The following is a 13,605-nucleotide window of genomic DNA, read 5'->3' as shown; positions in this document are numbered from 1 at the left end:
CGGGAATAGTTATGTTGCGCTTTAACATCTTTAGGTAGTGGTTTTTGTATGGTCTCCAGTTCTTGCAACGGGAAACCCTTATAATCTTTCTGAAATCGAGCGTTGGAATTGGGCCTATAAGGCAGTTGCTAACGTGGTAGTGTAAGCGTGATGTATAAAAGATGAATAATGTTAGTGTAGTTACGAGTACCAAGTGTAGTCGCCGAGTTTTATTCAAGCAGCAACACAGCCAGTTCGAGCGCTCGGCGTCAAGACCAGTTCCGGTGACGTCACATCATCGTCAATAAATACCCTGACGCGGTCAACGGAGCCCTCTTTCGCTAACCAGCCGTCGAGTTGTACAGAAGTGTCAGATTCAGATTAAGTATTGATTACCCTCATTATAGGTATTAATTAGCTAATGTCGTCTTTTCGCCTTGCATATCAATTATTAATAATAAAGTAACTGTGTAGATTATGTTATAATAAGTTGAGGTTGCTTGTATGTTGCATTTAATAAGAGAATCAATCACTGATTAAATATAGTACTTTATTCCACCCTGTCTAGTTGTAGGTTATTATGGGACAATAAAGAGTGTTATTTGGTATTAATATTGTGTTTCTTTCACAAGTTTCACGGATTTTATTCCTAAAGAGTAATAAAATCCTTCATGGCGTGCCGGGGTACTGTAACATAAATGTTACGTAACCTAGGTTAATCATATGTAATTATTTCTGCGATCCTTAGATACGTAATTGTCGGGGTTTAAATTAATATGTTACATTATTTTGCAAGTATGATATTTTTAACACTTACCTCATATTTACTTAATTCCTACAATAATCTAGGGATAAAGGTATTTACATGTATAAGTGCTAATTCGTAATCGCAACTCGTTATTTTTGTGGCTGCCTATACAAGCGGCGCGAATCTGTACCGACCGGTTCCGCGCCTCCTGCCGCACTTCCCCCGCGCTGTCTGGGGCCGCGCCGCGATCCGTCCGGCCGATCGATCATTGATCAATGATCATTCGTTTCTGAGGCTCAAGGTAGACGCACGTCGCTCTCTCGCAGCGTCCGTGCATGTCGCAGCACTCGGGGCGATACGAATTTAAATTTTAAAAAGGGCTTAGTAATTGCCTGAGTTTCTGTACTCGTTTAGTACATGTATTGATATTAGAGTCAGTGCAACCCCTTTGGGTAAGTGTTGAACATTTAAAAGTACTTAAGGGAGTAGTTGAATTTGAATTGTGCTCAACGGTTATTTTCCGTTAGGTTGTAACGATCTTTTCTTTGTTTGATTTTGAACTTCCTTAGTGTAGTTTAGGTTAGACGTGTGTGCGCCGATTAAAAAATGATCGGCGGCGGCGGCATATTTTCGGCGTGAAATCTGCGTGACCTTGACTTTTAGGTTTCTTAAGAAAAATCATTAATTTGTTGTTTTTCTTGAAAATTTGATCAATCCAGGTTTTTTTTTTCATCTATGTTGAAAGTTGTAGGTCCTCGCTTTCAGTACGGGCAGCCTACAACTCTTATTACTTTGTTTCTGTTTTACATTTACATAAATATTGATTACTGAATATAAAATATTAATTAAATACATACATATATATATATATATGTATTATTAAATTTCTTTAGTGTGTTTATTATTTTTGTGATGAAATTTTCGAACGTTTCTTTTTCTATTATTTTAGATACATCATACGGGTCAATTTTATGCAGTTCGCAGAGAAACTCGTGGTCACTGCGGAAGTATAAATATTTGGGACAGTGTTTGAGTAGATGGTCGATAGTTTGTGGTGTCGTATCATCGCATGGGCAGGTATATTAAGGGGTTACCTGGTCCCAAAGTCCCAATGACCTACGATCCGATCTGTAACTCTCCATTTTCTCATGATTTCTATGGTTTATCGTATTAAGAATGACGGACTTTAACAAAACAGATCTCCAAAATGCTTGAAATTTGCTAGACATAGCGGACTGCCAATGCCATGGCTTCCTTTTAACGGTTTTCTTGTCATACAAGCACCAGGCTTACTGAGACGTATCTTTTTTCTCGTTCTCTCATTGCTGAGGATCGCGATCACATGTAATTTGTCTCCATTTCGCACGGTCATAAGCCGTGTGGACTGCACGGTGCAAACTGCCGCAAACCGACCTCTTCATTGCGTTCTAGCTTCTCACACATGCTCCAACTCGAGCACGTTTGCCATCGGCCTGAATACATGTGTTTCTCCACATCATGAAAACCGCATGATATGTCCGAGGAATCTAAGGGCTCGCCCATGGCATGTTGTGAAGAGGTGAGTGGCGATATTGAGCTCTCAGAGTTTGGGGGGTTTTTCTTCTAGCTGTCCAAGGTATAAGCAGCAGTCTACGTCAACACCACATCTCAAAAGCACCAACCTTTGCCACTTCACACTTTTTGAGACTCAGCGTTTCGGTACCATACTGGAATATTGAAAAGACGAGAGCACGCAAGCGCACTTTATTTGCACGCCGAATACCTCTGCTCTTCCAGATCTTGTCGAGGTTCATATCACTCTTAGCCATGCCAGCTCTGCGGCGTATCTCGGCGGTGCAACCACCGGCACTGGTTATCAACCCAAGATATACAAACCAGCTCGCTTTTTGGTAATCGCCGAGTGCTTCGGTAACTGGGACTACTGGGAGAATATTTGCCCTGTCTACTACCATTACTTTTTTCTTGGAACGGTTGATCTTAACACCCCTCTAGAACTTTTATCTTCAATTTTCTTCAGAAGAGCCGCCATTTTGATGTATTTGCTGTTGTTATTCCCGTTAGGCAGGCGACTATAGTAGCACAGTTTGTTACAAGAACTTTTGTACCAGGTAATATTATTATCATATTATGGAAAGGGCTTATAAGTTTATAACTACTACAACAATGTTTGGTTAATTGAAAGCCCCAGTGACCCAGGTGACTGTAACCATAGCAAGGAGTGTCAAGAAAATGTTGCTTTATCCATTTACAGCTTGCACATTTCCGTAGGGCAAGCGAATCTACAATGTTGTCACTCTGACTCTCTCTTTCTGTTTTTAGGACACTGGGTCTCGAGATTATTCGCACATCAACATTTTCAGATTTTTCTTGGACAAATAAAATTTGAGACGCAAGCAATTAAGCAAGGATGATCGTCGCAATATTAGCCAGTTAGTTTCCTTTTCTATTCCACCTTGAGGTCCCATGGTACATGAGCCCTGTGTTTTCGTTGCTCGTAACTCGTACGTCTTGTCATGACTGAGGATTCTGCCTTCATATGTGAGGCAATGTGAATTCACAATTAACAAGAACCTACTTCATATACCTATCGCTATCTCATCTTTCTTGACGCTGAATACTGAGGATTACTAAGTTACTTTTATCGGTGTGTCAAACAGTTTGTGCAACTGGCTCTTCTGTTTTATTGGATTAATAATTGACGTATATCTGACAAAAAAATCATATTGTAATTCAAATACCAACATGGAATAGCTAATTAACAAGACTCAAGGTCACGCCGATCATTTATCGGCGGCGGCGGCGTGGCAAAAAAGCCCGGCGGCGGCGGCGCGCCGGCGCGGCGCACACATCTAGTTTAGGTGCTTAATCTTTCTTGCGAACCTTAAGTGCTAGTTTTAATGTTTCTATCTTAATTTAAAGCAAGATTTAAATTGTAATTTGTTTATTTTCTAAATCTAAATAAAAATCTAAAGTGCTTAACTGCTTATTTTGTAAGCTCCGTCTGACTGTGACATTATAACATCACCAAGGCATTCTTACCACTATCACGCAGTACTTTCTCTTCCGCTTCTGCATTTCTTCTTCAAGCCGGTCACAGTCGACGGAGCCGTTTCGTGGGTCATTTACTAAGACGAGGTAAAATAATTCCAGGGTGCTAAAACACGGCTAGAAGGCCGACGATGACACGCGCACGCTCACCCTGAAGAAGGTCGCTCACAGCAACACAGCGGGTCCAGGGAAGTACTAGCGTGTGGGAGCAACTACTTTCGTCAACCGGGAGTAGGAATCAGACGGCTTATCGGACTTTGACCCTTCGACGTTTTCGTAGGCTCGCGACGTTTTAAGGTAGAAATAAATTGTTAATAAGTAAGATTCCTTGTTTTAATTTGAACCTCACAGCCTAAAACGCAGCACCCTTGGTCGATTTTGATCTACTTAGCGGCATTCTGCTCAGTTTTGAGGTACAAAAAAAGTTTACAAATAAAATAAATACATACGACAGGAATTTTTAAAATTATCTTGAAAAATAAAAATATTTTTTTTAATTTCAAATCGTCAGAATAAGGATACTGCTCCACATTATCGTCAGATTAAGGTTTTTCATAAATGGGACATCAATCTGAACCTGTCTGTATAATAATCTGACACGCTAGAGTATTTCAATATGGCGGTTTTGCAACTCTGTGACTCTGCCATTTGCTTACTGCTAGCTGAAATCGTCAGATTATTGAAATAGACACTTTTGTAGGGTCCATTTAACAACCCCTTTGAATATCTGACGATTTTCTACCCTTCCGTATGACCATGTTAACCGGCAGATTAACATACCCTTGTTATCAGAGACATATTGCGCGACTGACACTACCTATATCTGACGCGCTCGAGTAACTTCACATGGTGGTTTTTTTTACATTTAAAAAAATCTGTAGGCGCTTTCCTGCTCGCTAAACCAGAAAATATTATATAACATTTTTTTTCTTCCCATCATCTAATCTTTCGATTCCAATAGGTCTACGACGCTCGAGTTTACTACACATTTAGCATCGTCGCCTCCCCAGCTATAAGTAGTATTTGGTTTAGTCTGTTAAAAAAATTGCAAATACAAGTTTTAAGGGCCTAGATTATGCATGTTTGCTCATGTGTGCAGCAAAAGCACATTCTTCCTTAAGAAATCTGCATAAAAGAAACATTTTTTAGCATTTTTAAATGTAGTTTTTAATTATCTTGAACCACAGCAAAACCTAATAAAAGTGATAAATGGCAAAATGGCTTAATTCACTTGGCATAAATATATTCCACTACCCAACTCATATTAGAACTATAGTGCGCGATTTTAACTGGTACAGCAACAGATTTACATTATTTTCTGGTTTTAGTTATTAAACGAGCATTAAACACACATTGTTGTTAAGGTACCCTGATCAGTAAGTGGATAAGTATTATTAAGTATTATCTGACCATTTTCAAACCATTCTTACGATAATTAAATGGCGCGACCCGTCCAACAATTATTTTCTTATTTTTTCAAACATCTTAAACTCATAAGAATACTATTTATTGTAATCACAAAATACGTTAATGTAAAGGTAAATAAACGTTCTTTAAATTAATACTAATATACATTAGGTAGTTCAATTAGGCTAAGAGCTAGACTCAAGCAAATTAGTCCGATTTGTGCAAACGGTGGGATTTTTCGATAGCGAATGTATGAGAATTGTAAGGGGAAAATTCAAAGGGCTAGTGGGGTAACGGTATCACTTTTCAGCCCGGCAACATCGGGTTTCTAGGAGCGTAGGAACCCCACTACAAGGATCAGAAGTCAAACTGCGGTCCGCAATTTTTGCCAACGAACATCTCATTCGAGCCTGCTCTAATACCAACTGATGAAAAGGCGCAGTTAAAGGGTTAAAGAGGTATTTCCCGTTGGATATATGGATATTACGTATCATTTTATGATTAATATGTACCGTATCTGCAGTACAGTTCCATAAGTCTCGTAAAATAGGTATTGAAATAGAACTGTCACTTTGTAAAATTGAAAAATAGCACAATCAGATTAAGTCTAACCTCGAAATCCTTCCAAAGTTATGAAATTTGGTAGGTATGTTAATTAAAGGTCTCTTTTTCATGTCCACACTATTTGACATTTGGGGACCTCGAGGAATCACAGCCATCTTGGAAAATGTGTACCATCCTGGAGAAATTTGCGTTTTACTCTAAATATACGTTCTCTATGAAAATATGGTGTAAGGCAACATTAAAGCTTATTAAATTCTACACAAAACAGTCCTAGATATCTTTGCGGAAAAATACATGTTGTTATAGAAAATAATAGCTAAATCCAGATTTTAGCGCTTATACCCTTTCAGGGGATATTCTCTTAATATAAAACTTGGAGGAATAGGAATTCCACTTTTGTCTATACATTTGTACACATTCTACCCCAATACCAACATTTTACTCGACTGCGACTTAAACAGAAAGTAGGGTTATGGGTTTAAATACCGAAAATCAGTACATCCTGTAGGTACTGGATACTGGACGGATTTTTTAAAATGACATATCGGTAGATTCCTCTTGCCCTTCACAACCTGTTTACACTTGTTTTATTAAACAAAAATCAATACAGACGCCTTGAGAGGACGCCGAATATTAAATCATATGTTTACTTCTAGCGCTTAAACTATTGAGTGGATTTCAATAAAATAGACATCAGTAGATCCATAATTGGTACACGAGTGCTATGCAATACAAATTTACTAAAATAAATGGATGAAAAATGTTTAGGACTTAAAAATGTCACTGTAAAAACAGATTTTAGGTCTTAAATGGGGTTTAAACAATAGTGACAGTAATGACATTTGACACCTAGAATTTCAGGGATCCCTGTTTGCGTGTCATAAAATTGGAGCTTCGAGGACCGCGGGGATCAAACGCCATCTTGAAAAGTATAAGTCTTTTTTGGTTTTTCTGTTTTTCTCGGAATATCTGGGTTTAATGTGAATACTGTGTATGGCGAAACGAAAGCTTATCCACACTAAAAAGTTATGCAACACCATGTCCCAAAAACGAAGCCTTTTTCTAGAAATAGGGCTTACAAGTTACAAGGGAAGCTTACAAGTTTCCACACATTTTTTTTTATTCGTGGTTGGGTAGATAATGTTTTTGTGTTCCAAAAATTGGTAAAAAAATTATACAAGTATTTTTTTTTCTGACCCGTCTTAAAATAAAATTTTTGTAGATGATTAAGTATAACCTTTTGACTTCTGAGCCATATTTCTAGAAGAAAGCTCCGTTTTAGGGACATGGTGTTTTATACCTTTTTTATGTAGAACTTAATAAGCTTTTGTTTCGCCATATTCACATTAAACCCAGATATTCCGAGAAAAACAGAAAAACAAAAAAAAACTTATACTTTTCAAGATGGCGTTTGATCCCCGTGGTCCACAAAGCTCCAATTTTATAACACGCAAACAGGGATCCCTGAAATTTAAGATGTCAAATTTCATTACTGTCGCTATTGTTTAAACCCCATTTAAGACCGAAAATCTGTTTTTGTAGTCACATTTTTAAGTCCTAAACATTTTTCCTCCATTTATTTTAGTAAATTTGTATTGCATAGCATTCGTGTACCAATTATGGATCTACTGGTGTCTATTTTATTGAAATTCACTCAATAGTTTAGGCTCTAGAAGTAAAAATATGATTTACTATTCGACGTCCTCTCAAGGCGGCTGTATTGATTTTTCTTTAATAAAACAAGTGTAAACAGGTTGTGAAGGGCAAGAGGAATCTACCGATATGTCATTTTAAAAAATCCGTCTAGTATCCTGACCCACAAGGTGTACTGATTTTCAGTATTTAAACCCATAACCCTACTTTCTGTTTAAGTCGCAGTCGAGTAAAATGTTGATTTTGGGGTAGAACGTGTACAAATGTATAGACAAAAGTGGAATTCATATTCCTCCAAGTTTCATATTAAGAGAATATCCCCTGAAAGGGTATAAGCGCTAAATCTGGATTCAGCTATTATTTTCTATAACAAGATGTATTTTTTCCGCAAAGATATCTAGGACTTTTTTGTGTAGAATTTAATAAGTTTTAATGTTGCCTTACACCATTTTTTCATAGAGGACGTATATTTAATTTTAATTTTTAATTTTATTTATTAAGAAACAAACAGTCTCGTATATGTAACATTAGGTACAAGGTTAGTTAGTAATATTGTAGACTTACAGTTTCCTTAATTAAATTTATGTAAACCTAAACATTAAAGCATTTGATTTGAAAGTATCTAATATCTATATGAATTATCGATTTCAATCGTTAATAACAATTAAAGGTGTGTTAATGAATAGTGCCAGAAAACTTGCAGTTATGTAAAAATAATACTAAAAACAATAGGTATGTAGAACAATATGTAAAAACAAAAGAGATGTAGAGTAAAATGCAAATTTCTCCAGGATGGTACACATTTGCTGCGATTCCTCGTGGTCCCCAAATGTCAAATAGTGTGGACATGAAAAAGAGACCTTTAATTAACATACATACCAAAGTTCATAACTTTGGAAGGATTTCAAGTTTAGACTTAATCCGATTGTGCTAAAAAAAATAAAAACATAATGAAATAATTTTCAAAATTACTTTCTTGGGGTTTAGATATGAGGATATCACGTATCATATCGTAGGGAAATTTTTTTAGGAACTGCGGGTCAAACTGCGCGACAGTGCTTGCGGAAACACTGTCGCTGCGCTCGGTAGTAAGTTCATGCATTTCCATACTGCATACTAGGTACTATCGCTCTGTCGCTGCGTTAGTGACGCCAGAGCCGCTTTGCTCGGAAGTCAACCTTAAGGTCCTCCTCCTCCTCATCCTCGTCTTCTTTTAATAATATTTGTATAATTGGTCGGTTCATCTTGACTACATAGTATAAAACAAAGTCGCTTCCTGCTGTCTGTCTATCCCTTTCTCCCTATGTAAACGGATTTTGATGCGGTTTGTTTAATAGATAGAGTGATTCAAGGGGAAGGTTTATATGTTTATATCAGCATTACACCCGTGCGAAGCCGGGGCGGGCCGCTAGTTATATATAAACACGTCAGCACCGTATGGAAAAACAACTGTGACTGTGGCCGGAGTCGCGACGTCCGTTAGCGAATCTGCGTCAGTTACCGCTGCGACACTGACGCAGCGGCTCTGACGCTGCGCCCGTTGCGACAGAGCCGCTTAGCTCAAAAGTCTAGCTTAAGAGCGGTACGATGGTACTTATACCACCAATAATTACAATTCTCACGTCGTCGTCGACTGAGCTGAAATGTAGCTGGTTTCTTTTGATAAAGCCCGACATAAGCACTGGTCCAGCCACTTCTATGGCATATATCCACCGCAAATGGATACAACCGGACTTACTAACCCTTTAGGTTGTTCTCTTGAACCAGAGGGACAACCTAAATGGACAGTAAGTCCGGTTGCCATTTACCTGTGCGTGCTTATTGAATGAAGTAATCGTGGTCGCAGTCGTCGGATATGACAAGGTACATACAAAACACAAGGTTACAATTAGAAGGTATACAATAGATGCTAGTGCACTCACTAGGGTCGGTCTCGGTGGGGTCGATCTCGTTGCCGGTGCGCACCTCGGGCACGCGTAGCGCGGTGATGGGCTGCGCCTCGCGCACGTGCACGGTCACCGTGAGCTTGGGCACGGGCGCGCCGGGCAGCATGTTAATGTCGTGATTGTACACGCCGTTCCGCCGCCCCAGCAGCTCCTCATACGTCAGGTTGAAGATGCCCATGCTGTTTGGTCCCACGTTTACATTCACCATGAACTCGTTGGAGTCTCGAGCTCTGAAATGTCAAATTACATGTAAATTCTTCTATTTTTATCAAATTAATTTGTTGTTCCGGATTTTATCATTTGGTGACGAAGTCTGTAGATCTGTGTGAAGACTTGTACGAAGTAGCGGGTTATAAACATTTCTTCGTAAATAATTTATACAAATTGTCAAGAACTTACTTGGCCGCAACATGACCGGCACTTATTCCTTGAGAGACTGCTTGATCATATATCCCTTTGGCTTCTTCTTTTTCTTTTACATAAGCTTTGTACGTTATTCCGTCCAAGGTCCTGGAAAATAATAAGAATATTTTTAAGTGTTGGTCACGCTCATTAGTGGTTTGGCGGAACAGGCTTTAGGTTACTATTCGCTCATGTCGTCGCAGACATGGATATATTTGGTATCACTGCATTCAGTGTGATGTCCTTAACACAAAGATATGAGATGAGTCGGCAGTACAAAGTTTTTAACTTTTTTCTTTTAATCATATCGTGTGGGGTACCAAATGAAAGGGCTTTGTGAGTAGATCACAAATATATAACAAACTGTAACAGTTTCACTACGTCGTCTAACAAATTACTAGAAAACGTTCAAAACTTTCGCAAACCACACTTGACTTTGAACTGCTCTAAATTGAAAATGAATGGATCATTCCAAAATACATACCAAGTGACTGTGAATATCCCCTATATATATAATGTTAAAAAGTAATTAACCAGATATAACCAAAAATATAAAAAAGTACATCAAGTTGAATATCAGTATAATTTTTTGTTATGTTCACGACATCACACTGAATGTACTGATATATATATCCATGTCTGCGACAACATGAGAGAAAATCGATTTCTAGAAGACTTCTTGACCAAAAACCGTCCCCTACATACAAACTTACTGCATTAAAGTAACTTACAAATACTTGTACACTAGCGAACAGAAACGGAAGTTTATGCAAGACTAAGATGCAAATTAAAAGAAATATAGGTAAGGCCTCATTATCCGATATTTATATAATATATAGTTATCCGTATTGTGTAACATTCATTTTGAATAGGTACCAAAGAAAAAACACTTCATTTGGGAATGGAAACCAGCCCTAAACTAGCAACGAATATCTGTGTAGGTATGTCCAAAAAATTATACTTGATCAACATTTTTTCGACGACGAATATTTTTACTTTGGGTACTTACTCGTATTGTATTGGTAAGTACACTGAAAAACAATAAAAACGTGTCACTTTCGGTCAGGTCAAGAAATATCCTTATCAAGTGTCCCGTTCTCATAGCCCTTGAGTACTTAGTCAGGTCGTAAGTTCTGTCACAAAGGTTTTGACTGATAATATGTAACACAAAGCCTTCAATAAAAAAAGTAAGATGATTGCAAGCTTGATTGAAAGCTGGCAATCATGTCTTACTTGTGATTGATAGCTTGTTTTATACTGATCAAAACGTAATATAACTAGTTAAAAATTTAGATAGCGACTTTCTTTACTACTTGTTTACTTTGGGATTGTCGTTAGACGAAAATACGCGGCTGGATTGTGGAAAATTATACTTCACAAATGGGAGTAAAAATCAGACACATTAATAAAATAGGTACAGTCCGTTAACTCTCAGAATGACATTCGTTTTTCGGGTATAATCGGACGTAATCGCGTAAGTAATAGAACATGACAGTGTCTTGTCGTACTGATTTAGTTGCAATCCAACACCCAAAGAATGCAGTCGTCTTTTCAGCCTTAAACTATATAGAGTAGTTAATACCAACATAACTAGTAGGTGAATATTTTAATGGGGACTCATCTCAAAAAGGGTATTTCTGTAAATGGTCAATCACGAAAAATCATATATAAAGTATATAAATATTTTTGAAAAGAATCGGAAATTTTTAAGAAAAGTGATAATTGTAATTATTTTAATAAAATTCAAGACCGCGTGATAGAAGTAACAGGAATTTCAAAAAATACATTAAGAAAAATATTAAGCGAAGCCGACCAAAAGCCTCCATCCAAGCCCTTTGAAACGCCAAAGAAAAAGAGACCGAAAAAGGACTGTGTTAAATCTGGAGGATGGTATATGATTTCCAGAATAGATTCAAAGATCTCCCGAATTTGAAAAATTGTATAATTTTACCGTGTGAATTGCAATATGTGACTGGTATTAACAACTCTATACACAGAAGTAGTAAATGACGATGTGACGTTCTGTTTTCAAATTACCTCCGGACGAATTTCAAATTCTGATTCTACGAGTATTTTATTTAGATTATGACAAAAAGTCAAATCGCAATATAGTTATCAACTGAACATTAAGCATAATGTCATTAAATTAGGGCTTATTTTACATTGAGACAATAGGTATCCTTAACTTTTTGCGGTAAGTTTAAAACTTTTTGTGAGTTAATAAGAAAGCAGAACAGCAGTATCACCTTCGCGTGTTACCGCCGATACCCGATGTATCTTTCTAAAATCCGAAGGTCATTCTAAGAGTTAACGGACTGTACAATTGTTTATTTATATGAACCTACTTTATTAGAACGTTATTTTATCACCAGCATTTAGTTTTCCAACAAGTCTGTACTTCAGCTAATACCCTTCAAACTTAGGGTACTTTTCAGCAACACGCTTTAAACTTTAATAAAAACAACCTATTGAATAAACAACAATATGCTTACCACTACCAGCCAGGACGTTCTACCATCCATGCCGTTGCCGCGCGAGACGTTCATCTAAAGGTCATAAGTCACCTAGAGGCAAAACGACAGGTTGCGGCTATACTCTGTGACCTTTCTCTGCCTTCGAACTCGAACTCGTGCATCACCCGCTCCTTCTAGCGAAGTTGGACCATTATGGTGTAACAGGTAAACTACATCACATGATCGCCTCTTTTCTCCAGGGACGTAAACAATCTAACGCCGGTCAAGTCAAGGGAGAACGATCAGAAGTGCTCGACGTAGGAAATTGTACCCCAAGGCTCCACAATGGGAAATAACCTGTTTCTCATTTTTATGAATGACTTCTCAGAAGCATCTAATGAAGCTGAGTTTGTCCTTTTTGCTGACGACGGCTGAGTAATTGCTGCAGCTGACAACCAGGGCCGTGTTGCCCGTGTTGCATAATAAAATATTGTCCATTTCGCCCAAAGGGGAACTAGAGAGCACACCCTTAACATCACATGTAATGGATTGCTAGTGCCGCAAGCCGCAAGTTGACCACGTAAAATATTTAGGCCTTACATTCGACTCCGGCCTAACATGGGGACCACATATAGACTCTCCTGTGACCGCCTTGCTGCCGCTTGCTTCGCGCTCACAAGGTTGCGCCAAAGTCTGCACCCCGACAACGTCAAAAAGGCTTACTTTGGCTATTTTCACTCCTTATTAACGTATGGAATAGACCTATGGGGTGACGCCGCGGATCGCGAGAGTCTTCAAATGACAGAAGCACGCAATTCGTGTAGTCGCCGGTGTCAAACCAAATGTACAATCGCCCTCAAGATATAGGGAAATTGTATTTGGAGAGAAATTTAACGATGCCAGTGAAAGCGAATCAATCAAAAGCCAACTCACCCCGTGTCTGCATGTCGAACAGCTGGTCGGTACCGACATTCTCCAACGGCGAGCTGATGCAGTAGTGGCTGCGGCGAGGGTTTAGAGCACACAAATCGACAGTTTTAACACATTTTGGATTAATCACGACGAACGTGCTTGCGCATACGAGCATGAGCGGCCACACTACCCTGCCTTTATATCCTAGTTTAGTTCCAGTCTAATGCTGCGGAACCCAAATACAACTTTAGGCAGCGCCACGAACTTCGTCCGCCCCGCACACGGCTAGCTAAATCTAAAAAATGTCTGCACACAATCGACCCTAAAATCTATAACCGAGTCTCTGAAGACATAAAACCTGCGAATAGCAATAACTCATTCGTACTCAAACTTAAAAAATACCTAGTCTCTGCCGTCTTTTATCCGTTGAATGAATTTTATTCTTCTGATAGGAATAGCACATGAGTGCTGCAGCCTGCACGATACATTAGGT

The 13,605-nt window shown here is 38.4% G+C and overlaps 1 protein-coding gene and 1 long non-coding RNA gene across 7 annotated transcripts in view; both read right to left on the bottom strand.

Annotated features, from left to right (window-relative positions):
• Positions 1-13,605, bottom strand: part of LOC134754980 (uncharacterized) — a 543,731-nt gene that overhangs the window by 301,955 nt on the left and 228,171 nt on the right. The gene's annotated exons all lie outside the window — the stretch shown is intronic.
• LOC134754824 (inter alpha-trypsin inhibitor, heavy chain 4-like) overlaps positions 1-13,605 on the bottom strand; it is a 169,037-nt gene that overhangs the window by 101,354 nt on the left and 54,078 nt on the right. For all 6 annotated transcript variants that reach the window (XM_063691244.1, XM_063691247.1, XM_063691249.1 and 3 more), the window contains exons 4-5: positions 9,745-9,855; positions 9,322-9,575 (exon numbers count right to left, since the gene is read on the bottom strand). In XM_063691244.1, coding sequence (XP_063547314.1) covers positions 9,322-9,575; positions 9,745-9,855 — 365 coding nt within the window. The remainder of the gene's footprint in view (positions 1-9,321; positions 9,576-9,744; positions 9,856-13,605) is intronic.

The sequence above is a fragment of the Cydia strobilella genome, chromosome Z (assembly GCF_947568885.1).
Source record: "Cydia strobilella chromosome Z, ilCydStro3.1, whole genome shotgun sequence".
Taxonomy (NCBI): domain Eukaryota; kingdom Metazoa; phylum Arthropoda; class Insecta; order Lepidoptera; family Tortricidae; genus Cydia; species Cydia strobilella.
The sequence above is the reverse complement of the archived record's forward strand: the minus strand, read 5'-3'. Positions and strand labels throughout refer to the sequence as shown.